Below are 27,513 nucleotides of genomic sequence, written 5' to 3'. Positions count from 1 at the left end.
ATAAGCAGAATATAAAGAACTTAGACAAAAACACCAAAATGTAAATTTTGTGACCAGAAATTGGATCTTGAATCTCAGAGACAAAATTAACTATTCCCATTCTCCCAAGCAAATGAACAGCCACACCGTTTCTATCAATACTTTTCAAAGTATTCTCTCTTTCTCTCTGTCCATCTCTGTCTTTGTCTATGCGTTAGTCTGTCTGTCTTTCTCTATCTCTCTCTACTGTCTGTCTCTGTCTTTCTGTCTCTCTGCTCTCTTTGTCTCTGTCTACCTCTCTCTCTCTGTCTCTCTGTCTCACTCTTTGTCTCTCTTTTTCTATCTGCCTCTCTGCCTCTCTATCTCACTCGGTGTGTCCTTACATACTCCCTGTTTCATTCACCTCTTTAATAATGTCTGAAGAATTGAGATATATTTGAGGAAAAAGGAAAATGTTTTTAAAAATCTCATTACTGTAAGAAAAAAGCATTAGGAAAATTAAAAGTCATGGACTAAATCTAGAGAACAGAGACAAAGTGGTAAGTTCTGTGATTTTCTAGTAATGAAAAATAACATTAAAATTTTTTATCACATGTCTGGTTAAACCTGTACAAATCCTTAACTTCTTTTGTCAATTGGTCAATTGAACTTGGTGCCAATTAAGGTGTCTTCTATGAGGGATGGAAACACAATTTGGAATTTGTACCAACTGTCATTTATCATTACTCTTTCTGCTTTGGAAAAAAAAATATTGGTTTGGTGGCCAGAACAATGTATCTGAAAACGAAAAATGCTCATTTCCTAATGAAGAAAAATTTCACTTTTACTCCAGTATCCTCTTTCACAAATAAAACTTTTGAATTGAGATTTTAGAATTTATTTTCCTCTTTGAAATTTCATGCTTTAAATGTATCTAGTCTAAGATTTTAAAGAATGAGGATGAGAAATGTAATTCTTTTGAAAATGTTACAATTGAGGATCTGTGAATCACTACTGATTAAAACAAAAGGACTTACTGTTGAGTAAAATAAAGTAAAAAATATATGTATACATATAATCCACTGGCTTGGATCTTTAGATTTTTCCATTAAAATAACACTGATGGAACTAACTGAATAAAAGCATACAAAGATAGTCATGAGCAACAAGATTACTTTAGTAGCTCTGGTTTCTGGGGTGGCAATAGGGTTGTCTCCAGTGCTACGAAAGTGTTGGACTTGCCTGTGGTGTCTGAACAAAATGAACACCATGTAGCCACTGGAAATTGCCATTAATGCCAGAAATACTGCATCATAAAGTGTCTTCCAGATAAGTGCTTTTGAGGTAGAAAGAACACGCCAGTCTATAGAACAATATTCTAGGTTGTTCTTAAGGTTATTGACTGTGTCATTCCTAATAGCAGTCACACTTAGAGGCACAAAAGAATCTACCAGCAAATTGCATACCCATATAAAGACACAGGATGGAATAATGTACTTTGGTGCTTTGGCTTTCAGCACTGCCCATTTGGGGCTGTTGGAACTGATGGTGATGGCCTGGAAGACACTCAGGAGGCAGGTATTGCAAAGTGAAAGTCCCCGGGACACTCTCTGCAGATAAACAATGATTTTGCATTCAGTGTCACTCAGGAAAATTTTCTGGACACAAAGTTGGATTGCAGTGGGAACTGCCCTGAAAAAAATCATTATAATATGGGAAAGGAACAAATTAACAAAAATTGTATCAAGTGGTCTTATCCTTTGACCAGTGACTAAATTAAAGCCAAACAGGAAAAGGAGTAAACCATTCCCAAAGACTCCAATTATAATCTGAAGCATATATAAAATGCAGAGGATGTCATCGTTAGACTTCATTCCTTATTCTGTGGAACACAATGATATTGAGATCCAAAGTGACCTGGGAATGAAGAAAGAAATATCTGTTATAAAATCAAGAATTCAAAATTAGATTCTGCACATTTCTCATCAAAGAAGTGATCTTAGTTGTTACAGAAACACAGTTTTGGAAAATATGTTGCACAAGTTTTCTATTTTTTTTGTTTTACTTTCTTGATGCAAATATTCTTAATTGGGGGTATCGTATTTTTTTTTGTAAATATAGATTTTAATTATACTTTATATCTCATGTGTTTATGTACTTACTTGATTGTATACTTATGTTAATATATTTGCCTTTTGTTTAGAATGGCATTGATATGTTATAGCCCACATAAAACCTAAACTCATATGATCTGATAATTTTTTTTCCAGAAAAAAGTTAATAAATATATGTTTCCTTAGGATTTATAAATAAAATAAAAAATAGGAAAAGACCACCTTGCCATATACATAATAAGACATAAGGAAGGATTTATAATATAAAGCAAGAAATTTTCTTATGAAAAGACTCTCTATATATAATATGTATGACACATGTTCAGAGATCACCATCTTTTCCTTATCTCTGGTCTTTTTTTACGTGTTTTCTGATATATACTTTTAAATTTTATTTTTCCACTTTTCTTCCTTTTCTTCCTTCAATACTTGAAGAAAAGGATAATTTTAAATATATATCTATATATAAATATATATATATACATATATATATAAAGGCTTATTGTGTGAGTACATATATATATAAACAGACACACATATACAAATGAGCTTATACAAAAATGTAAATGTATTCATGCATATACATAGATATCTATAATTACACATATACAAGCATATGTATATGCATCTATGTGAGACTATACAATGCTTGTGTGTCTCTGTATTTCTGTATCTATACCTGTGTATCTCTGTTATATTTGAATAATATCTCCCTTTATAAGGTGAGGTTGTTCTGTACTTTTCTAAATCCACCTATTGATCATTTATTGCTATAGTCACTTCTCCATGACAACACTTGTAATTTTGGAGCCTAAAATGGATTTGTCAGGCAACATCCACACGATTGTGGACAGTGGTGCTGATGCACCTGTACTTAGTTTTGTCAGATATCATTGAAGAACTCTTTTCAGCAGTAGGTTACTGTAATTGCAAAGCTCATAAATTCGTTCATTTCAATGATCCTGTTGCCTTTAATACCGGCACATCTATGAGCACAGAGAAATATTCACAAATGCACTTGTTACTGATAGGGAACTTTTTCCCAGCACAGGTTTTGAGCATGGCAAAAGGCATACAGTTCTTAATGGAGATCCTAAGAAGTGAAGAGATTTCTAAATCAGGGGAATAGCAACACCCATCCAAAGGAAAGTGTTAGGGAAACAGTTTTCCCAAGGACAATATTATCCATCTCATAGACTCTACTTATATATTCTTTATTGACAAAAAAGTCAGCTTTGAACCAATCCAGAAAATAATCCTGAGCTACAAATTTTTTATAAGTTTACTCAAAACAGTTTCAAAAGCAAGGGATCCTAATACCTCCTCTATTCTATGGTTCTTATGAATACATCCTGGACAGCAAATCAACGCCTCCTTTCTGATTATGATGTGAAACTCATACAATTATATATCAACTTAATGTTACAAAAAACAGGGCTTCTTTGAAAATCAGTGTTAATTTGGGAGTGAACAAACAATAAAGTAAGCTTTGGATGAAATCTAATTGGGAAGGAGAGAAACATACACAAACATATCTTTTTAAAATACTCTGATCTATATCAGAGTTTGAAAATGTTGGTTCTTTAAAGCTTCATACATAATATATATGCCAATAAGATGTGGAGGAGAGAGCTTTTGTTGGTATACAAAGATCAAATAGATGGAACCCCTCTTTGCTCCCCACTAACAGCATGAAGATCAGCATATCAAGTAATTTCTATGTTTCAATCCTACATCAGTAACATTAGCATCATAGAGTTAGCTTATATGTTTTCTATAAGAATAATATGATATGTTAGAAAAGGACTTATTTGTATTGCTAAATTTTCATTCATTTCTGTGAGTATCCATGCAGAATCCTAAAAAAAATTATACCAAATGAATAAAAGCTCAGTAATTTTTTTGAGAGCAGTCACAACTTTTGTTTCAGACAATACAGTGATGATTCTCTGGCTCTTGCTGACTTTCAGCAAATATTTATTATTTGACTACAACTTGCTGATACAAATCCTTGATAGCATACAGTGGCTTTCTTCTTGACTTTAATACATTTCTGCTATTGACAAATGAGCTTCCATAGTTTAGTCTATATCTCTCATGGGCTCATCTTCACCAATAAATCTTTCTGAGTTCTTTTCCTACTTCCGTACCTGCCTCATTCAGATGGATAATTAGACCATACTAATAGAAGACACTTTCTGACATAAAATGTTGACTTGCCAAACATCTTCCAATAGGATTATTTTATAGGCCCTTTCTCTTTCCTAATATTTGCAAGCAGGTTCTTGCCCAATAAATGTTCATACCAGTATAATGAATTTCCTAATTAAACAAAATGCAACATCATAATGCAGAAAATCTTAGTACAGTAACTTCAAAGATTCTTAACTATTTCTTGGTTTTCAGTGTAACAATTTTTTTGTCTGAATATATGCTAAAGAAATCGATTTCCTAAGGGTATAACAGAATACTGCTGTGACAAAAGAATGAAATTTAAAGAAATAATCTCATTCACATGGATTGTAGGCCACATGACAAAAAAATTAAATATATCTAGATCAAACCCTGGAGAGAAGAAGGGTTAATACAGTTTATAAGTTATTGTTGATATTGCTTTTTGAATCTTACTAATAATTGAATCATCATAAAATAATGTCAAATAATTGATTCTTATTGAAGAAATGAATACTCCCTAATAAATTGGTGGTATAAAATATCAGCTCATAGACAAAAATTACTTTCAAAATTGTTATCATCATTATATGAATAAGAAAATGTAAAACTATATTGTATTTCTTTGCATTGCAGAATACATTCCCTGTTTCTGTCAGATACATTTCTGTGCCCCCAAAGTCCATTGCTTCTCATTTGAATGTCCTTGCCACTTTACCATGATTCATGGGCATCCAGGGCACCTGAGGCATTTAGGAAGAGAACTAATTGCTTTTTCCAGTTAGTAAAAAATACATTTAAAAATTAAGGAATTCAGGTCATCCAGATGGCTCAGTGGATAGAGAACTGGTGCTGAAGTCAGGAGGACTTGAGTTCAAATTCAGACATTTAATAGTTTCTAGCTTTGTGACCCTGGGTAAATCAGTTAATCCTACTTGCCTCAACAATAATTAAAATGTAGGAAGTGCTTGATTCTAAATTAACTCTTGATTACAAGAGTGACAGAAGTTAGATTCCTATAAAAGAATAAAGAAAAAGGAAAGACAGGAAGAAAGGAAGAAAAATAACATTGAGAGTACCTTCCAGTTAATCAAATACTAAAAGCTACATTGAAATCAAACAAGCACAAAGGACAACCAGGGAGGAGAAGAGGACAGGAGAAGGAGCTAAAAAGCAGGCAGAGAGCCAAGGCACTGAAATGTAACCCCAATAACTTCCTTTGACTGTGAAAAAAAATCACATAGTTCCCTTGACCTCAGTTACCTCACATATAAAATGGGTGATTTTAGTCAACTTATCTGACTTCTTTTATGCTCCATAATTCTCTGACAGAGAGAAAGGGTTCAGACCCTCACAGGACCTCCAAGACTGGAATCCACATTATTTCCAGTCCAGCCACCTGTGTGAGGGAAGAAAGCATGGGGGTCACAGGAGAAGGGCCTGAAGCCCCTGTGTGCAGCAGCCAGGGGTCTAAGCCCAGAATGCTCTGCCAAAGCACCTTCAGATGGACTCTGACCTTGCACAGCTCACAGTGACTTTTCTCACACATTCAGCCTGAATCAGAGATTAGAGCTTCTCCTTCTCCTAAGTTGAGCTCAGATTCATAAGTTCTAACTCCTTTCCTGATAAATTGAGAAAGGGAACAACCAGGATATCGTTTTCTCCCAGAAGTGTTTCAGTGCAGAATCTGCCAGTGTCTGAATCATAACCAGCTGAGCACTGCATCTCCATCCACTCCCTTTAACCTGGTCAGAACCACTTAAGGGGGAGATAAAACAGAGGTACCAGAAAAGTGCTGAAGAAAATCTAATATGCCCCTGCTGTAATCTACAAAGGGAATAATCCCTACTGAGGCGTCAAGGTCTCTTCTGCATCCCACATACTGAAAAAAATAATTCCTTCCCTTAGGTGAGAGTTCTAGCAGTCTGATCTCTGTGACAAAAATGTAAAGTTACTCACCAGTCTGATCTGTGCTGCCAAAGAAGTGGCTACAATTTTGAGTGTGTGTGTGTGTGTGTGTGTGTGTGTGTGTGTGTGTGTGCTTGTACAAGTTTGCTTCTGTGTGCTCTGTGGGGCTGGTCAGACCTGGATTTATAAGCACAGCCTTTTTTGAGCTCATCTCCCCTAAGAACAGCAATTACACCGTCACCCTCAAAAACAAAAATTGGTAGAAGGAATCTGTCATGTCATGACATCCCTTTATCTAAGTAAACATGCCCAGCAGTTATTAAAAGTGACTAATTATACTCTAAAGGAGCAATACTTTACATTGTGAAGAGAAACTTTTTTTCTGCTTAATAATATGAAAGGAAGAATTACAGAGAGTGATTTCTGTGCATTGGTGTATCTGGGAACAATTTCCTGAAATCTAGAGATCTAAAAAAATACTCATCAATCCTATTCTTTCTGAAAATTATTATAATTAATTAAATACTTTATTGTAGAGACAAATCTTTTGATAGTCAAAGCAGCCCTGTGAATTTACTACTAGTATGATTTATTGATATAATATAATGATGATATATCTTTAGGAGTTTGCTTAAAAGAAAAAATATATCTAGTAAGACATTGAGATAAAAGTAGAGTGATTTAAATTTTATGTATTCTTGTGTGTGTATTTTTTTTTGCTTTGGTTTGCATTTAATATTTGGAAACATACAGGCATGAGTTTGTGTTAAAACTAGAAGCATAAATGAAAAGTTAAACCAGTTTGGGAGACTTACTCTATTTAGCCTGTACTCTTTATTAGTTTACCTACACTGCAGTTACAAAAACATGGCAGAGCTGTGATGGCAGAAAAGGCACATGGGACTTTCTAAGCTCCTCTCATGCCTTCATGACAAATTATTAAATTCAGCCTCAGAAATAGTGCTTAACTGGTAAAATTCATAAAAATTAGAAGTACAACAACTCAGCAGCCAAAGATAATCTGGAATATTGCCAAAACAGGTTTTTCCTGAGTCGCCAGAGCAGGCCAGGGCAAGCAGGAAGGTAGGAGAGGCTAGCATCTAAAGCAGACCAGCAGCAGAGGTGACCTATGTGACTAGAAAAGTTATAGAGAAGACTATGCCACAAACTGACAGCTCTGTCTTGATTGCAAAGCAGTAGACCAGTAGAGAAATTAAAGCCAAAAGTAGAGGTTACACTAAAAATGCCAAAACTTCACAAATTCTAACATACCCATCCAAAACCGGAAGTGACTCAGCAAAGATCACAACACAGCTGTGCAGTGGTAATTTGCAGCAGGGGGCTCTAGTGGGCAGTCTCTAATCTGTCCAGTAAGGGGCTCGGCCTGGGGCAATAGTACTTCCTAGAGCAACTGAGCTTCCCTAGGCTAGGCCACTTCTAGTGTCATGCAGGAATTTTCTGGGCAACTGCTAATACTCACAGCCCCAAGGCAGGCTTTGGCTTGAGGTAGTGACATTTTTACTACTCAGCCTTTAGCCTCAGGACAGTCTTTAATCTGCACAGTGGGGTTCATCTTAGGGCACTTCCACAGCTCCCCCAGAAGGTCTGAGTCATTTCCGGTGAGGAACTTTTCCCAGAACACTCCCCTAACTCAAAGCTCTTTGTAGCTGGTTGCCACCTATCCCAGCTTTGCAGAGGAAACTGGTAACCTCTTGGCCCTGAAGGCAGACCCTACATCTTTTAAAAAATGAGTAAAAAAAATCAAAAGGACAATCAATAGCTTCTATACAGAAAAAGAGAGGCAGGTTTTCAACCCCGAGGAGACTAATAGCAGACAGTATCCAGACAATTCTTGATCCCCAACACAAAAGGCTCTCCTAGAAGAGACTATTTAACACCTCAAAAGAAAGGTAGAAGAAAAATGGGGAAAGGAAAGAGAAACTATGCAAGAGAGTAACAACATCTTGAAAAAAAAAAAACTCCCAGGAAGTGTAGGGAAACAGAATTTGTGAATTGGAAAAGGTAAAGGGCTCTCAGGAAAGTAGGATTTGTAAATTGGAAAAAGAAAATAACTCACTAAAAAATTAGTGAAATGGAAAAAAAATTCCATAGAACAAAACAACTTGTTTAAAAACTCGATTGGACATATACAAAAATAAGTTTTAAAAAAGCTAATGAAGAAAATAACTCATTAAAAATCAGTACTGAACAAGTAGAAATGAATGATTCATTGAGACATCAAGAATTAGTCATGCAAAACCAAAAAAAAAATGAAAAATTAGAAATCATATTAAATATCTACTTGGAAAAATATCACACACACCTGGAAAAAAGATCTAGCAGAGATAAGCTGAGGATGATTGGACTTCCCAAAAATGATGATGAAAAAAAAGAGCCTAGATACTATTTTACAGGAAATCATTGAAGAGAACTGCCCAGATGTAATAGGATCAGAAGGCAAAACAGGCATTGAAAGAATTCATCAAACACCTTCTGAAAAAAAACCCTAAATTAAAAACTCCAAGGAATATTGTCATCAAATTTCAAAACCATCAGACTAAGGCAAAAATATTACAAGGACCCAGGAAAAAATAATTCAAATACAGAGGTGTCACAATAAGAATCACTCAAAATATGGCTACTTCCACATTAAAGAATCAAAGGTCCTGGAATCTGATATTACGAAAGGCAAAAGAAATTGGAATGCAGCCAAGAATAAACTACCCAACTAAGCTGAGCATTTTCTTCCATGGAACAATGAAAATGATGAATTCCATTTGTTTCTAAGGAAAAAAAAAACAACAGATCTAAACAAAAAATTTGATCTCCAACCATAGGACTCAAGAAAAGTGTAAAAATGTAAAAGGAACTCTTGGGAACTGTATTTCTGTGGTGGATATACATAAAAACTACACGTATAATTGGATTTTACTGATATATATATATATATATATATATATATATATATATATATATATATATATATATATAAAGAGGGAAACTACATCCTACAAAGAGGCAAAGGCAATCTATCATATCTGAGGGAATTTAGAGAGGGGGAGGAACATTGTGTGAATCTTACTCTCATAAGAGTTGGCTCAAAGAGAAAATAATTGACATATTTGTGTTACAGAGAATCTGTTCTCACCTCATTAAAAAGTGAGAGAGGAAAAGGGTAAAGGGAAAGAGTAATAAGGGGATACAAGAAAGGGGAAGGAATTCAAAGGGACAAGAGAGGGGTTCTAAAGAGGGAGAGCTGTGTAACTGCAAGAGGGGACCATAAGTTTAATACTGGGAAGTACATGCAAGATATAAATCTTACCTGGATGCTTTCTCACTTGCTCTTGAAGTTCCTTAAAGGGATGATATATATTAGAGGCTACAAATTTTATTTGGGCTGTGGCAGTTCTTTTACCACACCTACTGAATAGTCCAAATAAGATGTTATATTTATATCTCCTGGATAATAAGCAAGAGCTAGAATGATTGCATACAATTCATTCTGTGGAGCGGATTGAAAAAGAGTTCTGACTACTCTCTTTATAGTTAGGACATGAGATAATACAGTGCAAATATTATGTTTGGATCCATCTGTAAAGATAGTTGGTCCTTTAGAAGGAACTTTAGAAACTTTTCTTCAAAAATCTATCTGCAATTATGTAATAGTCTGGTTATCTTTAATGGAAACCCATGTGTAAAATGTGGAGCCATGGCTAATAAAATTTGCCACTTTAGGATGGTTTCACAGCACACATTAACTTGTGCATTAGTATAAAAGGTGTATATATTGTCAGGTCTTATCCCAGATAATTGTATTGCTTGCTTTATGTCCTTTAATAAAATTCTAGCCACAAGCACTGGGTAAGGAATAAGACTTTGTTCTTGTTGTCCTGGGAGGTTCACCCACTCAATCACACTGTCTCCTTGATGAAGGACTGCTGTGGGTGCCTCGTGTAGCAAAAATCAATATTTCCAAGAGTTTTTGAATTACTCTTTCAACCACATTGGATAAAGCCAGTTCAACTTCTCTCAAAGTGCCTTGAGATTTTTTGAAAGCTGGTTTTGTGAGTTTAAAGCACTGTCTTCTCTTAAAATGTCATATAATGGTTGCAATTGATAGGTAGTCAAGCTTAACACTGGACACATCCATTAGGTATCTCCTATCAATTTCTGAAAATCATTTAAGTTATTTAGCTTCTCTGTTCTTAAGGACAGTTTTTGCACTGTAAGCACCTTAGGATATACTTCATATCCTAAATATTGAAAAGGAGCATGCCTTTGAATTTTTTTTTCTGGAACTACGTGCAATTCATAATTCCTTAGTGATCTTTTGTAGACATGCTTCTAACATTTGTTCCTCAGGTGCACATCCCAATATATTGTCCACATAATGTAATGACATTACTTTTGGAAATGTTTTTCTTACTGGAATAAGTGCAGTAGCAACATACATTTGACACATAGTAGGACTGTTTTTCATTTCCTGTGGCAAAACTGTCCATTCATATCTTTCATAAGGCTCAGCTACATTAATGCTGGGCACTGAAAAGGCAAATCTTTTCATATCCTCCTTATCTAGAGGGATAGAATAGAAACAATCCTTAATGTCTATAAGCCACAGAAGCCATTCTCTAGGCAACTGAGTAGTAGATGGAAGTCCAGGCTGAAGAGTTCCAGTAGTTTCCATCTGTTCATTTACCTTTCATAAATCAATCAGCATCCTCCATTTTCGAGATTTCTTTCTTACAACAAATACAGGGAATTCCAAGGACTTAGAGAAGGTTGTAAGTGTCCTTGGTCAACTTTCTCCTGTACTATATCTAATAATCTCTGAATTTCATCACTACATAAAGGCCACTGTTCTATCCACACTGGTATATCAGTTTTCCATTGGATAGGAATAGGAGAAAGTGTTGGCAGGCCTTCAACAGCAGTCCTGCTAAAAAACTAAATTACTAATTTTTAATCTTAATTGTTGTAAAATGTCTCTTCCCCAAAGATTGATGGGGATTTTTTCAATAATAAAAGGAGTAAAAACTCCTGTTTCACCTTCAAAAGTACATCTCAAAGGGGTAGCATTAACTTCAGCTGCTATAGATGCTCCTATGCCAGACATGTGGGTGTCTGTCTTAATCTTTGGCCAGTGACTGGGCCAGTTGGCACTTCTTTTTTTTTTTTTTTTTAATTCATTTTTCCAAATTATCCCCTCCCTCCCTCCACTACCTCCCCCCGATGGCAGGTAATCCCATACATTTTACATGTGTTACAATATGACCTAGATACAATATATGTGTGTAAATACCATTTTCTTGTTGCACATTAATTATTAGCTTCCGAAGGTATAAGTAACCTGGGTAGATAGACAGTAGTGCTAACAATTTACATTCGCTTCCCAGTGTTCCTTCTCTGGGTGTAGTTATTTCTGTCCATCATTGATCAACTGGAAGTGAGTTGGATCTTCTTTATGTTGAAGATTTCCACTTCCATCAGAATACATCCTCATACAGTATTGTTGTTGAAGTGTATAGTGATCTTCTGGTTCTGCTCATTTCACTCAGCAACAGTTGATTTAAGTCTCTCCAAGCCTCTCTGTATTCCTCCTGCTGGTCATTTCTTACAGAGCAATAATATTCCATAACCTTCATATACCACAATTTACCCAACCATTCTCCAATTGATGGACACCCATTCAACTTCCAGTTTCTAGCTACAACAAAAAGAGCTGCCACAAACATTTTGGCACATACAGGTCCCTTTCCACTCTTTAGTATTTCTTTGGGATATAATCCCAATAATAGCAATGCTGGGTCAAAGGGTATGCACAGTTTGACAACTTTTTGGGCATAGTTCCAAATTGCTCTCCAGAATGGCTGGATTCTTTAACAACTCCACCAACAATGTATCAGTGTCCCAGTTTTCCCACATCCCCTCCAACTTTCATCATCATTTGTTCTTGTCATCTTAGCCAATCTGCCAGGTGTGTAGTGGTATCTCAGAGTTGTCTTAATTTGCATTTCTCTGATCAGTAGTGATTTGGAACACTCTTTCATATGAGTGGAAATACTTTCAATTTCATCATCTGAGAATTGTCTGTTCATATCCTTTGACCATTTATCAATTGGAGAATGGTTCGGTTTCATATAAATCAGGGTCAGTTCTCTATATATTTTGGAAATGAGACCTTTGTCAAAACCTTTCCTTTTAAAAATATTTTCCCAATTTGTTACTTCCCTTCTAATCTTGTTTGCATTAGTATTGTTTGTACAGAAACTTTTTAGTTTGATGTAATCAAAATCTTCTATTTTGTGATCAATAATGATCTCTAATTCTCTTCTGGTCATAAATTCCTTCCTCCTCCACAGGTCTGATAGGTAGACTATTCTCTGTTCCTCTAATCTATTTATGATCTCATTCTTTATGCCTAAATCATGGACCCATTTTGATCTTATCTTGGCATATGGTGTTAAGTGTGGATCCATATCTAATTTCTGCCATACTAATTTCCAGTTTTCCCAACAGTTTCTTCCGATTAATGAATTTTTGTCCCTAATGTTGGTATCTTTGGGTTTGTCAATGATAAGATTGCTATAGATGTACCCTTTTTTGTCCTTTGTATCTAATCTGTTCCACTGATCTACCGTTCTATTTCTTAGCCAGTACCAAATGGTTTTGGTGACTGCTGCTATATAATATAGCTTTAGATCAGGTACACTTAGACCACCTTCCTCTGACTTTTTTTTCATTAGTTCCCTTGCAATTCTCGACCTTTTATTCTTCCATATGAATTTTGTTGTTATTTTTTCTAGGTCATTGAAATAGTTTCTGGGGAGTCTGATTGGTATAGCACTAAATAAATAGATGAGTTTGGGGAGTATTGTCATCTTTATTATATTCGCTCGGCCTATCCAAGAGCACTGAATGTCTTTCCAATTATTTAAATCTGACTTTATTTTTGTAGCAAGTGTTTTGTAATTTTTCTCATATAATTCCAGACTATTCTTTGGTAGATGGATTCCCAAATACTTTATACTTGTTTGGAATGGAATTTCTCTTTGTATCTCTTGCTGTTGCATCTTGTTGGTAATATATAAGAATGCTGAGGATTTATGTGGATTTATTTTGTATCCTGCCACTTTGCTAAAATTCTGAATTATTTCTAATAGCTTTTTAGCAGAGTCTTTGGGGTTCTCTAAGTATACCATCATGTCATCTGCAAAGAGTGATTTTTTGATTTCCTCATTTCCTACTCTAATTCCTTGAATCTCTTTCTCGGCTCTTATTGCCGAGGCTAGCGTTTCTAGTACTGTATTGAATACTAATGGTGATAGTGGGCAACCTTGTTTCAATCCAGATATTACTGGGAAAGGTTGCAGTTTATTTCTATTGCATATTATGCTTACTGACGGTCTTAAATATATGCTCCTGATTATTCTAAGGAATAGTCCATTTATTCCTATACTCTCAAGAGTTTTTAGTAGGAATGGATGTTGGATTTTGTTAAATGCTTTTTCTGCATCTATTGAGATGATCATATGGTTTTTATTAATTTGATTATTAATATGGTCAATTATACTAATAGTTTTCCTAATATTAAACCAGCCCTGCATTCCTGGTATGAATCCTACTTGATCATAGTGTATTATCCTGGGGATGATTTTCTGAAGTCTTTTTGCTAATATCTTATTTAAGATTTTAGCATCAATATTCATTAAGGAAATTGGTCTATAATTTTCTTTCTCAGTTTTCGATCTACCTGGTTTAGGTATCAGTACCATGTCTGTGTCATAAAAGGAGTTTGGTAGGACTCCTTCATCCCCTATTTTTTCAAATAGTTTATATAGCATTGGGCCTAATTGTTCTTTAAATGTTTGGTAGAATTCACATGTAAATCCATCTGGTCTAGGGGATTTTTTCCTGGGGAGTTGATTAATAGCTTGTTCTATTTCTTTTTCTGAAATGGGGCTATTGAAGCAATTTATTTCCTCCTCTGTTAATCTAGAAAGCCTATATTTTTGAAGGAAGTCATCCATTTCACTTAAGTTATCAAATTTATTGGCATAAAGTTGGGCAAAGTAACTCCTTATTATTTCTCTAATTTCCTCTTCATTGGTGGAAAGATCCCCCTTTCCATTTGTAAGACTAACAATTTGATTTTCCTCTTTCTTTTTTCTGATCAAATTTACCAAAGGTTTATCTATTTTATTGGCTTTTTCATAAAACCAACTCTTGGTTTTATTTATTAATTCAATAGTTTTTTTTACTTTCAATATTATTGATTTCTCCTTTTAATTTTTGTATTTCAAGTTTAATTTTTGGTTGGGGGTTTTTAATTTGTTCTTTTTCTAGCCTTTTAAGTTGCAAGCCCAATTCGTTAATCTTCTCTTTCTCTATTTTCTTCAAATAAGCCTCTAAAGATATAAAATTTCCCCTTATTACTGCTTTAGCTGCATCCCACAGATTTTGGTATGATGTCTCATCATTGTCATTATCTTGGGTGAAATTATTAATTGTTTCTATAATTTGCTCTTTCACCCAGTCATTCTTTAAGATGAGATTATTCAGTTTTCAATTACTTTTTGGTCTATTTATCCCTAACTTTTTACTGAATGTAGCTTTTATTGCATTGTGGTCTGAGAAGAAGGCATTTATTATTTCTGCCTTCCTACATTTAATTTTGAGATCTTTATGTCCTAATATATGGTCAATTTTTGTATAGGAGCCATGAACTGCTGAGAAGAAAGTATATTCCTTTCTATTGCCATTCAGTTTTCTCCAAAGGTCTATCATACCTAGTTTTTCTAATGTTCTATTTACTTTTGAAATTTCTTTCTTGCTTGTTTTGTGGTTTGATTTGTGTAAATCTGAGAGTGCAAGGTTGAGATCTCCCACTATTATAGTTTTACTGTCTATTTTTTCTTGCAACTCTCTTAACTTTTCCTTTAGAAAGTTAGATGCTATACCACTTGGTGCATATATGTTTAGTATTGATATGGCTTCATTATTTATGCTACCTTTCAGCAAGATATAGTTTCCTTCCTTATCTCTTTTAATTAGATCAACTTCTGCTTTTGTTTGATCTGAGATAAGGATAGCTACCCCTGCTTTTTTGGCTTTACCTGAAGCATAATAGATTCTGCTCCAACCTTTTACCTTTACTCTATATGTATCTCCCTGCTTTAAGTGTGTTTCCTGTAAACAACATATTGTAGGGTTCTGATTTTTTATATAGTCTGCTATCTTTCTCCGTTTGATGGGAGTGTTCATCCCATTCACATTTACAGTTAAAATTACTAATTCTGTATTTCCTGCCATCATATTATCCCCAAATTATGCTTTTTCCCTTGACCCCCCTGAACCCCTTCCCCAATATTTAATTTATAGGCCCCCCTTGTGATGCACAGCCCTCCCTTTTTTTTAGTATCCCTCCCCCCTCCCTCCATGTCCCTTCCCTTATTCTCCTTTTCCTTTTCCCTTTTCCTCTCCCCCCTTTTAATGAGGTGAGAGAGAATTCTCTGAAAAACAAATATGACAATTATTTACTCTTTGAGCCTCTTCTGATGAGAGTAAGATTTACACAATGATTCTCCCCCTCTCTAAATTCCCTCAGATATGGTGTATTTTCTATGCCTCTTCCTGGGATGCAGTTTCCCTCTTTTTATCACTCCCTCCCCTTTTTCTGATACTACCCCCTTCCCTTTACTACACCCCCTCCTTTTTTTTTCTTTTATATCAGTAAAATCAAATTATCCATGTGTACTTTCTATATACCCACAACAGAGATACCCATAATGAGATGAACCAAAACAGTAATGAACTGAACCATCTACACCCAGCAAAAGAACTCTGGGAGATGACTATGAACCACTACATAGAATTCCCAATCCCTCTAGATTTGTCCGCCTGCATTTTTTATTTCCTTCACAGGCTAATTGCACATTATTTCAAAGTCCGGTTCTTTTTGTACAGCAAAATAACTGTTTGGACATGTATACTTGTATTGTATTTAACTTATACTTTAACACATTTAACATGTATTGATCAACCTGCCATCTGGGGGAAGGGGTAGGTGGAATGAGGGGAAAAGTTGGAACAAAAGGTTTTTCAATTGTCAGTGCTGAAAAATTACCTATGCATATATCTTGTAAATAAAAAGGTATAATAAAAATTATAAAATAAACAAAACATGACAAAGAGCTTGCATGACATGTTCAGGATTTGGAGGATAAAATGAATAATACATTCTATTTGACGTCGGGTTTCTTGAATTAAATAAAATCCTCTATTTTGTCTATCACCTGGTTGTCTGATGATTGAATCAATTTTTTTCCAAATTCCCTTGTGAATTCCTCCTATTTTTGCTTTGTCTGGATTTAATTGATCCAGAAGTCTGGCTTGATAATGAAGCACTATCAGGATTTATTTCTCTAATAAAAAACCCCAAGCTTCAATGCTCTTTGATAATGCTAATTTAATAAGACAATGTTGAAATAAAGTTTAAGTTGAATTCTGAGCAAGAGGGCTCATGAAGGGATGGTAGCCAGTAGGTCATGGTAATAGCCTGATTGGAAAAAAAAAAGTGTCTGGCATTTACAGAGCAGGTCCTGATTGATTGAAATGGACACTTTCATTGGAAATACTAGCATCACTAGCTATTAGTCTACTCATCTTCAGATATGATAGAATATATGTTAGAATTGATGGTAGGAACATATTCTGTTTCCAGGATAGTATAAGTTGGCCATAAAGATAAGGGATTGGTGTGAAGTCAAATTGGTGATCTATATTATCTTCTCCAACACAAATTCAAAGACTGTAAAATATGATAGAACACAAAGGTTCAAAATGTGGCCACATAACAGAACCATGTGCCATAGCACATGCTTAATTAGCTTTATTAGTATTAACCTCCATTGGAGGAGCTTAGATTTAATTAACATAACATTTGAGTTATGATCAAGAAAGATGGACATAGTAAAAGATGCACATTAACATTCTGAAACAAACAAGAAAACCAAAACCAACACTCAATCTGATGATAAAAAATAGCTTGATAGTGACTTTTGTGATGCAGTCTTTGGAAACTAAAGCTTTTATTATCTATAGATAAAACATGATGCTCATAATATTTTTTCAAGCTTTTGGTTAAAAAAAATGGGATGACACATTTAGGGGAATAGTAGGAATACATTTATTATGTGTTTTTCTGAATGTATGTTTTTTATTCATTATTTTGTTTTTAAAATTTAGAAACATTCCAATAGTATGTAATAAATGAATGAAAATAGTTTGGGGATTAAGTTGAAATAGGCTATTTGCGATACTTATCCTATATTCTATACAATTCTCTATATTTTGTAGAGAGAGAAAGATTAGCAAGATAATTTTAATGTCTTTATCTAGAATTTAGAGATAATAAAAGACTAAATAGTTTTCTCTTGTTTATCTTTCTTAATTGAGGTTTTTTAATGAATGTTTCTCGTATTAATTTGAATTCTTCAATTTTCACTGATGTTATTCTTGCAAATGTTTTAAAGTTATTAAATTCTTCTGAGTTTATGTCTTGAGCTTCCTTGTCATCACAACACATTTTTGTTGAGATTATATTATGATGTTTTGCTAATTTTTCTTACTTATATAACTCTGGATTTCATTTAAAATTTGACTTTCTTCACCTTTTGGAAGAAGTGGTTGAGAAGTAACACTGTCTCAAGGTTTAGGCTTTATTGTGAACATTATTGTTATTTCTTTGTTTCCCTGTGGTTTTCAGAACTAGCTCTTTCAGTTTGCAAGTTTTCTGTGATTCTAAGATTTTATGATGTAGGGAAAGGCATGGTTACTGTTCTCTTTATGTGAGTTCTAGTTCTTATTTTGGACGAGACTCTCTCATCCCTATGGAATGCAGTTGTGCATCTCTCTCACTCTGAATCTGTTCACCTGGAACTAGGAACCCTACTACCTCTGTATTCCACACTTAAACCAGAGCCCTTCTTTCTTTGTGAAATCAATTGCTTTTCTTCTCCCAAAAACTGGAACTCAGAATTTGTCATGGGGTAAAAGAATAGGTAACACATATTTCTGCTTCTGACTGAAGATATTTTTGTCTAGAAAAATGGGTCTAATAAAGAATCGTTCTACTAACTTGCACCAGTATAACATTTGATGCATTAAAGTTATTTCTGAAGGAATGATGAGAAGTGTCAGCTCAGATGCATTGTCTACTCTGAAATCTTGGATCTGCCACCTTTTTTAATTAAAAACGTCATTGTTCAACCCAATTTTTTCTGCTTCTGCACTTTATGAATGCTTAATTTTTCATTCCAATTCTCTGATACTTTAATCCTTCGGAAATCAATTCTTGTGTATTCACCTCTTATCTGCCTCAGTCATTACTTCTTTGAAAGCTGGTTTCTGAAATCATTCTCATACTGTCTTTTACAAGACAGGATTCTCATTTATACTATGTAAATTTCTAGGAATTATGCATCACTTCATGAAATACCAAAAATCCATTTTTATTGTGATTACTTTACTTTTTCTGTTACAAATTTTAGTAGAATTCATTCCTTTTTATTCTTTAATACTTCTTTTTTTAATTTCCTTTTCTGATTTTTTGATTTTTACATCTGCTCTGATTTGTCTTACAAATTTTATTTCAAATAATTCTTTGTCAATATTATTGTTCCTTCTCTGGTTAATTTAATTGCTGCCTCCTATTTTCCTTCTCTGCATGGTAAAGACTTTTTATTTTACATAGTTCTTTGAAGTTGGATAGCCTCATGTTCTTTATAGATTGTGTAGTGAGGATCATGTGGGAACCTAGCAGAGTTCCTGCACAAAAGTAGCACTTTGGAAGAATGGATTTAACCACATTTTATCTTATGTCTTCTTCAAAAAAGATTTGTTCCCTTTATTCCTTGGACACTTCCTCTTTGCAACAGTAGGGTTTATGTCAATAAATAAAACTAAGCCAAATAAAGTCATGCAGTTGCTCAAACCTAAATAAGTATTCTATACCAAATCAATATATTTATTCTATGACTTCTTTGTCATATATAGAAGAGCTCAATGGCATTCTCAAAAGCTAAAGACATTCTTGGTGGCAGGGTTAGGGCTTATACGTCCTTCCAAAACTGGATGTTTCAGAGGGTGAATACAGCTCTATTTGAGATAGCTGTTCTTATCTTCAAGATCCGGAACATTGTGTACATAAAGAAAACTATTTAGACTTGCCTGGAATCTCAGATTTTGATTGGTCTTATTCTATATATAATGTTCCCAGAGAAAAATTAAAAAGTAAACAGAATATAAAGGACTTGCTCAGTAGACACACACACCAAAATCTAGGTAGTGTGACCAGAAATTGGATCTTGAATCTCAGAGTCAAAATTAACTATTCTCATTATACCAAAGCAAATAAACAGGCACACTGCTTCTACTGTCAATATTTTTAAAAGTATTCTTTCTTTGTCTCTTTCGGTCTCTGTCTATCTGTCTCTCTCTGTTTCTATTTCTGTCTCTCTCTCTCCCTCTCTCTGCATGTGCTTACAAACTCCAACTTTTCCATTTTTAAAAATTTCTTAATAATTGGGATATATTTGAGGAAGAAGGAAAAACTTATTAAAATCTCATTACCTTAAGAAAAAAAAAGGATTAGGAAAACGAAGTTATTGTCTAAATCTAGAAAATAGAGACATGGTACTTAAGTATGATTTTCTAGTGAAGAAAAAATAGCATTAATTTTTTTTTTATTACATATCGGGTTAAACTTGTGCAAAACCTTGATCTCTTTTGTCATTGGTTCTTGACATCTGTGGGTATTGAACTTGGTAACAATTAAGGTGTCTTCCATGAGGGATGGAAACACAATTTGGAATTTGTATCAACCATCATTTATCATTACTCTTGTTGCTTTGAAAAAACATGATTGGTTTGGTGGACAGAACCATACACCTGAAAAAGCAAAAGACTTATTTTCTGATGAAGAGAATTTTCATTTTCACTTCAGTGTCCTCTTTCATAAATAGAAATTTTGAACTGAGATTTTAGAATTTATTTTCTTCTTTGAAATTTCATAGTTTAAATGTATTAGTTCTGAGACTTTAATAATGAGCATGAGAATTTTTTATTCTTTTGAAAATGTTACAATTGAGGATTTGTGAATCACTACTGATTAAAACAAAAGGACTTACTGTTGAGTAAAATAAAGTAAAAAATATAGGCAAATACATAATCCATTGGCTTGTATGTTTATATTTTGCTATTACAATAACAGAGATAGAACTAAGTGAATAAAAGAATACAAAGATAATCGTGAGCAACAAGATTACTTTAGTGGCTCTGGTTTCTGGGGTGGCCATAGGGTTGACATTAGTGCTATGAAGGTATTGGATTTGCCAGTGGTGTCTGAACAAAACAAGCACCATGTAGCCACTGGAAATGGCCATGAATGCTAGAAATACTGCATCATAAAGCGTCTTCCAGATAAGTGCTTTTGAGATAGAAACAGCACACCAGTCTATAGAACAATATCCTAGGGTGTTTTTAAGGTTATTGACTGTGTCATTCCTAACAGCAGTCACACTTAGAGGCACAAAAGTATCTACCAACAAATTGAATACCCATATAAAGACACAGGATGGAATGATACACTTTGGTGCTTTGGCTTTCAGCACTACCCATTTGGGGCTGTTGGAACTGATGGTGATGGCCTGGAAGACACTTAGGAGGCAGGTATTGCAGAGTGAAAGTCCACGGGACACTCTCTGCAGATAAACAATGATTTTGCATTCAGTGTCACTCAGGAAAATTTTATGGATACAAAATTGGATTGCAGCAGGAACTCCCCTGAAAAGAATCATTACAACATGGGAAATAAACAAATTAATAAAAATTGCATCAATTGGTCTTATCCTTTGACCAGTGACTAAATTAAAGCCATTCAAGAAAAGGAGTAAAGCATTCCCAAAGACTCCAATTATAATCTGAAGCAAATATAAAATGCAGAGTATATCTTCCTTAGATTGCATTCCTTATTCTCTGTGACAGAATGATATTCAGATGCAAAGTGACCTGAAATAAAGAGAGAAGTACCTATTATAAATCCAGGAGTTCAAAATCAGATTCAGCACATTTCTTACCAATGAGGTCATCTTTATTAATCTTTACTTGTTACAGCTTTTGGAAAATATTTTACTCCCACAAATTTTTTTTTAATTTTCTTGATGCAAATATTCTTATTGGAAGTACTGTAATTCTTTCAAATAGGGATTTTGAATTATATTTAATGTCTTATGTATTTATGTATTTATTTGAGTGTATACTTATGTAAATACATTTGCCTTTTGTTTAGAATTGCATTGATATTTGAAAGATCATATAAAAACTGGACTCATATGATCAGGTCATTTTTTCCAGAAAAAAAGTTAGTAAACACATGTCTATTATTTAAAAATAAAATGCAAAATAGGAAAATAATATCTTGCCATTTATACAATAGAACATAAGAAATGATTTATATTATAAAGTAATAAAGTTTCTTATCAAGAAACCCTGTATAGAGCAATAATGAACTGAACCAGCTTCACCCAGAGAAATAACTCTGGGAATTGATTATGAACCACTACATGGAATTCCCAATCAGAATATTTTTGTCTGCCTACATTTTTTATTTCCTTCACAGGCTAATTGTACACTATTTCAAAGTCCAATTTTTTTTGTACAGCAAAATAACAGTTTGGATATATATATATATATATATATATATATATATATATATATATATATATATTGTATTTAACTTATACTTTAACATATTTAAAATGTATTGGTCCACCTGTCATCTGGGGGAAGGGGCAGGGCAAGAAGAGGAAAAGTTGAAACAAAAGAGTTGCAATTGTCAATGCTAGAAAATTACCTATACATAAAATTTGTGTAAAAATTAATTAATAAATTAATTTTAAAAAAAACCTATATAATATGTATGACACATGTTCAGAGACAACCATCTTTTCTTTACCTCTTATGTTTCTTTGTTTGTTTTCCACTCTGTACTTTTTAATATTTTATTTTTCTTCCTTTTCTTCCTTCAGTCCCTAAAGAAAAGTACAATTTTAAATATATATTTATAAAGACATATTATGTGACTACACATCTATATAAGCTTAGACTCATATACAAATGAACTTATACACAAATATAAATTCATTCATGCATGTACATAGATATCTATAATCACACTTACATAGACATGCATATATATATATATATATATACATCTATGTAAGATTATACATTGCTTATATGTACCTCTGTACCTCTAGAGGTGAATAGCATCTTCCTTTAAAAGTTGAATTTGCTCTATAATTTTCTAAATCCACCTATTTGTTATTTAACGCTATCGTCACTTTTCTATGACAACACTTGTAATTTTGGGTGAGGCTAAGATGGATTTGTCAGGCAACATTCACATCATTATGGCCAGGGGTGCTGATACACCTGCACTTATTCTAGTCAGATATCATGGAAGAACAATCCCTTTTTTGTTTTTTCATCAGTTACTAATGAACCATTTATGACACTCTTATGGGCCTCTTGTGATCATAGAGAAAATACAACTCTTTTCAGCAGTAGGTTACTGTAATTGAAAAGCTCATAAATTCTTTCATTTCAATGATCCTGTTGCCTTTAATATGGGCACATCTAGGACCACAGAGAAATATTCACAAATGTAATTGTCACCGATGGGGAACTTTATTTTCCCAGCACATGCTTTGAATATGGCAATAGGCATACAGTTCTTAAGGCTGACTAAGAAATGAACAGACTTCCAAATCAGGGGAATATAATCATACACACAAAGGAAAGTGTTGGGAAACAGTTTTCTCAAGGACAATATTATCCATCTCATAGACTCTTCTTACATATCCTTTATTGAAAACAAAGATAGCTTTGGACCAATCCAGAAATTAACCCTGGGCAACAACTCAAAACACTTTTAAAGAGGGAGGGATCCTGATACCTCTTCAACTCTATGGTTCTTATTTTTTTTTAGCCACTTAAAATTTTATTTATTTACTTATTTTATAAATTTTATAATTATAATTTTTGACGAGTACATATGCATGAGTAATTTTTTATAGCATTATCCCTTGTATTATTTTTTCCAAATTTTCCCCTCCCTCCCTCTACTCTCTCCCCTAGATGACAGGCAATCCCATACATTTTACATGTGTTACAGTATAACCTAGATACAATATATGTGTGTAAAACCAATTCTCTTGTTGCACGGTAAGAATTGGATTCCGAAGGTATAAGTAACCTGGGTAGAAAGACAGTAGTGATAATAGTTTACATTCAATTCCCAGTGTTCCTTCTCTGGGTATAGCTGTTTCTATCCATCATTGATCAACTGGAAGTGAGTTGGATCTTCTTTATGTTGAAGACTATCCACTTCCATCAGAATACATCTTCATACAGTATTGTTATTGAAGTGTATAATGATCATCTGGTTCTGCTCATTTCACTCAGCATCAGTTGATGTAAGTCTCTCCAAGCCTCTCTGTATTCATCCTTCTTGTCATTTCTTACAGAGTAATAATATTCCATAACATTCATATATCATAAAAAAATTTACCCAATCATTCTCCAATTGAGGGACATGCATTCATTTTCCAGTTTCTAGCCACTACAAAAAGAGCTGCCACAAACATTTTGGCACATACAGGTCCCTTTCCCCTCCTCAGTATTTCTTTGGGATCTAAGCCCAGTAGTAGCCCTGCTGGATCAAAGGGTATGCACAGTTTGATAATTTTTGGGACATAGTTCCAAATTGCTCTCCAGAATGGCCGGATTCTTTCACAACTCCACCAACAATGTATCAGTGTCCCAGTTTTCAAACATCCCCTCCAACATTCATCATTATTTGTTCCTGTCATCTTAGCCAATCTGACAGGTATGTAATCGTATCTCAGAGTTGTCTTAATTTGCATTTCTCTGATCAGTAGTGATTTGGAACACTCTTTCATGTGAGTGGAAATAGTTTCAGTTTCATCCTCTGAAAATTGTCTGTTCATATCCTTTGACCATTTATCAATTGGAGAATGGTTTGATTTCTTATAAATTAGGATCAGTTCTCTATATATTTTGGAAATGAGGCCTTCATCAGAACCTTTAACTGTAAAAATGTTTCCCCAATTTGTTACTTCCCTCTAATCTTGTTTGCATTAGTATTGTTTGTACAAAAGCTTTTTAATTTGATGTAATCAAATTCTTCTATTTTGTGATCAATAATGATCTCTAGTTCTTCTTTGGTCATAAATTCCTTCCTCCTCCACAGGTCTGAGAGGTAGACTATCCTCTGTTCCTCTAATCTATTTATGATCTCATTCTTTATGCCTAAATCATGGACCCAACAATGTGGTTCTTATGAATACAAACTGGATAGTAAATCAATTGCCTCCTTTCTGATTATGATGAGAAACTCATACAATTATATATCAACTTCTTGTTGTAGAAAACAGGGCTCTTTTTAAAGTCAGTGTTAATAGGTGAGTGAAGGAATAATAAAGGAAGCTTTGGATGAAATCTAATTGGGAAGGACTTTAATGTTGTCTTTTATATTCACACAGAGACACGTACACACATAACTTTTTAAACTACACTGATCTATATCTGTTTAAGACAATGTGGGTTTCTTTAAAGCTTCATACATAACTTATGTGACAGTAGAAAGTGGAGCAATGAGCTTTGGATTGGAATACAAGTGACAAATGGATTGAATCCCTCTTTGCTCCCCACTAACAGCATGATGACCAGCATATCACTTAATTTCTATGTGCTTCAATCCTACATCAGTAACATGAGCATCATACAGTTAGCTTATAGCTTTTCCGTAAGGACAATACCATATTTTGAAAAGGACTTGTTGAAAATTACTCATGCATATATACTGTAAAAAATTATAAATAAAAAAAGAAAGAAAAGGACTTGTTGGCCTGCTATATTTTCATTTGATTTTGCAGGGATAAATGCAGAATACTAAAAAAAATGATACCAAATGAATAAAAGCTCAGTAATTTTTTTCAGAGCATTACAACTTTCTATTCTGACACAATACAGTGATGATTCTCTGGCTCTTCCTGCCTTTCAGCAAATATTTATTCTTTGACTATGGCTTGTTGACAAGAATGCTTGATAGCATACAGTGGCTTTCTTCTTGACTTTAATACATTTCTGATATGGACAGGTGAGCTTCTATACTTTATTCTGTATCTGTCAAGTAGAAGAAACTTTCTGCCATAAACTGTTACTTTGCCAGACATTGCCCAATAGGATTATTTGAAGGGCTCATTCTCTCTCCTTAAATATACAGACTAGGTTCTTATCCAATAACTGTCCATATCAGTACAATGAATTTCTGAATTAAAAAAAATGCTACAGCATAATGAAGAAAATCATAGCACAGTAACCCCAGAGATTCTTAACTATTTATGGGTTTTCAATTTAACAATTTTTTATCTGAACATAAGCTAAAGACATAAGAGAAATTTTGCTGTGACAAAAGAAATTTAAAGAGATAATCTGATGCACATGGATTGTAGGCAAAACACTGCTTGCATCTATGCCATATGACTAAAAATTAAATATATCTAGATCAAACCTTAGATAGAAGAGGAGTTAATGTAGTTTATAAGTTAATTTTGATGTTGCTATTGTAATTTTACTAATGTTTGCATAATCAAAACATTGTAAAATAATAATTCTTCAAGATATATATATATATATATATATATATATATATATATTTCGTAATAAATTGATGAAAATAAATATGAGTTCAGTGCCAAAAATTAATTTCAAAATTGTTATCATCATTATATGAATAAGGAAATGTAAAACGATATTGGACTTCTTTGCCTTGCAGGATACATTTCCTGTTTCTATCAGATAAATTTCTGTTCCCCTGAAGTCCATTGCTTCTAATTTGAATGTTCTTGCCACTTTATCATGATTCATGAACATCCAGGGCATCTGAGGCATTTAGGCAGAGAACTAACTGCCTTTTCCAGTTAGCAAAAAAGAAATATAAAAATGTAGGAAGTCAGGGCACTTAGATGCCTAATTGGACAGAGAACTGGCACTGAAATCAGGAGGCCCTGAGTTTAAATCCAGCCTCAGGCATTTAATTATTACTAGCTTTGTGACCCTGGGCAGGCCATTTAATCCCAGTTGCCTCAGCAAAAAATAAAATGTAGGAAGTCATTGATTCTAAATTAACCTTGATTACTAGAGTGACAGAAGTTAGATTCTTATAAAAGAATAAAGAAAATGGAAGGCAGAAAGAAAGGAAGAAAAACCACATTGAGAGTACCTTCCAGTTAATCAATCAGTGAAAACTACATTGAAATCAAATAGGCACAAAGCACAACCAGGGAGCAGAAGAGGACAGGAGAAGGAGCTAAATAGCAGGCAGAGAGCCAAGGCACTGAAATGCAGACCAAATAATTTCCTTTGATTGTGAAAAAATGACTCAGTTCCTTTGGCCTTAGTTACCTCACCTATAAAATGGGTGATTTTGTTCAACTTCTCTGACTTCCTTTATGCTCTAGATAATGCTCTGGCACAGAGAAATGGATCAGACTGTGGAGCTTTTGCCTGAGCAATGCCCACAGGACATCCCAGCCTGGAATCCACATTATTTCCAGTCTTGCCACCCGTGTGAGGGGAAAAGGATAAAGGTCACAGAAGAAGAGCCTGAAGCCTCTGTGTGCAGCAGCAGGGGTCTAAGCCCAGAATGCTCTGCCAAAGCACCTTCAGATGGACTCTGAACTTGTACAGCTCACACATTCAGCCTGAATCAGAGATCAGAGCTTCTCCTTCTCTTGGGTTGAGCTCAGACTCAGAAGTTCTAACTCCTTTCCTGATAAAATGAGAAAGGGAACTCTCAGGACGTTTTAGTGCAGAATCTGCCAGTGTCTGAATCATAACCAGCTGAGCACTGCATCTCCATCCACTCCCTTTATCCTGGTCGGAAACTTAAGGGGAAGATAAAACAGAGGTACCAGAAGAATGCTGAAGAAAAGCTAATATGTCCCTGCTGTAATCTACAAAGGGAATAATCCCTTCTGGGGCTGCATCTGCAAGGTCTCTTCTGCATCCAAAACACTGAAAAAATAACTCTTTTCCCCTAGATGAGATTTCTAGAAACTTGATCTCTTTGACAAAGATGTAAAGTTACTCACCAGTCTTCTCTGTGCTACCAAAGAAGTGGCGACAGTTGTGAGTGTGTGTGAGTGTGCATGTGTTTGCTCTGTGGGTATGGCCAAGCCTGTAGTTATAAGCACAGCCTTTTCTGAGCTTATTT

At 34.3% G+C, this 27,513-nt stretch overlaps 2 protein-coding genes across 2 annotated transcripts; both read right to left on the bottom strand.

Moving 5' to 3' along the window:
* Positions 1 to 905: 905 nt before the first annotated feature.
* LOC141546210 (vomeronasal type-1 receptor 1-like) lies at positions 906 to 1,832 on the bottom strand. The gene has a single exon (XM_074273900.1). It carries the CDS (start codon positions 1,830 to 1,832, stop codon positions 906 to 908), a length of 927 nt encoding a protein of 308 aa, XP_074130001.1.
* Positions 1,833 to 20,251: 18,419 nt separating this feature from the next.
* Positions 20,252 to 21,178, bottom strand: LOC141547389 (vomeronasal type-1 receptor 1-like). Its single transcript, XM_074275833.1, has one exon. It carries the CDS (start codon positions 21,176 to 21,178, stop codon positions 20,252 to 20,254), a length of 927 nt encoding a protein of 308 aa, XP_074131934.1.
* Positions 21,179 to 27,513: the final 6,335 nt, after the last annotated feature.

Source organism: Sminthopsis crassicaudata, chromosome 6 (assembly GCF_048593235.1).
Source record: "Sminthopsis crassicaudata isolate SCR6 chromosome 6, ASM4859323v1, whole genome shotgun sequence".
Lineage (NCBI taxonomy): Eukaryota > Metazoa > Chordata > Mammalia > Dasyuromorphia > Dasyuridae > Sminthopsis > Sminthopsis crassicaudata.
This window is presented reverse-complemented; position numbering and strand designations above follow the sequence as displayed.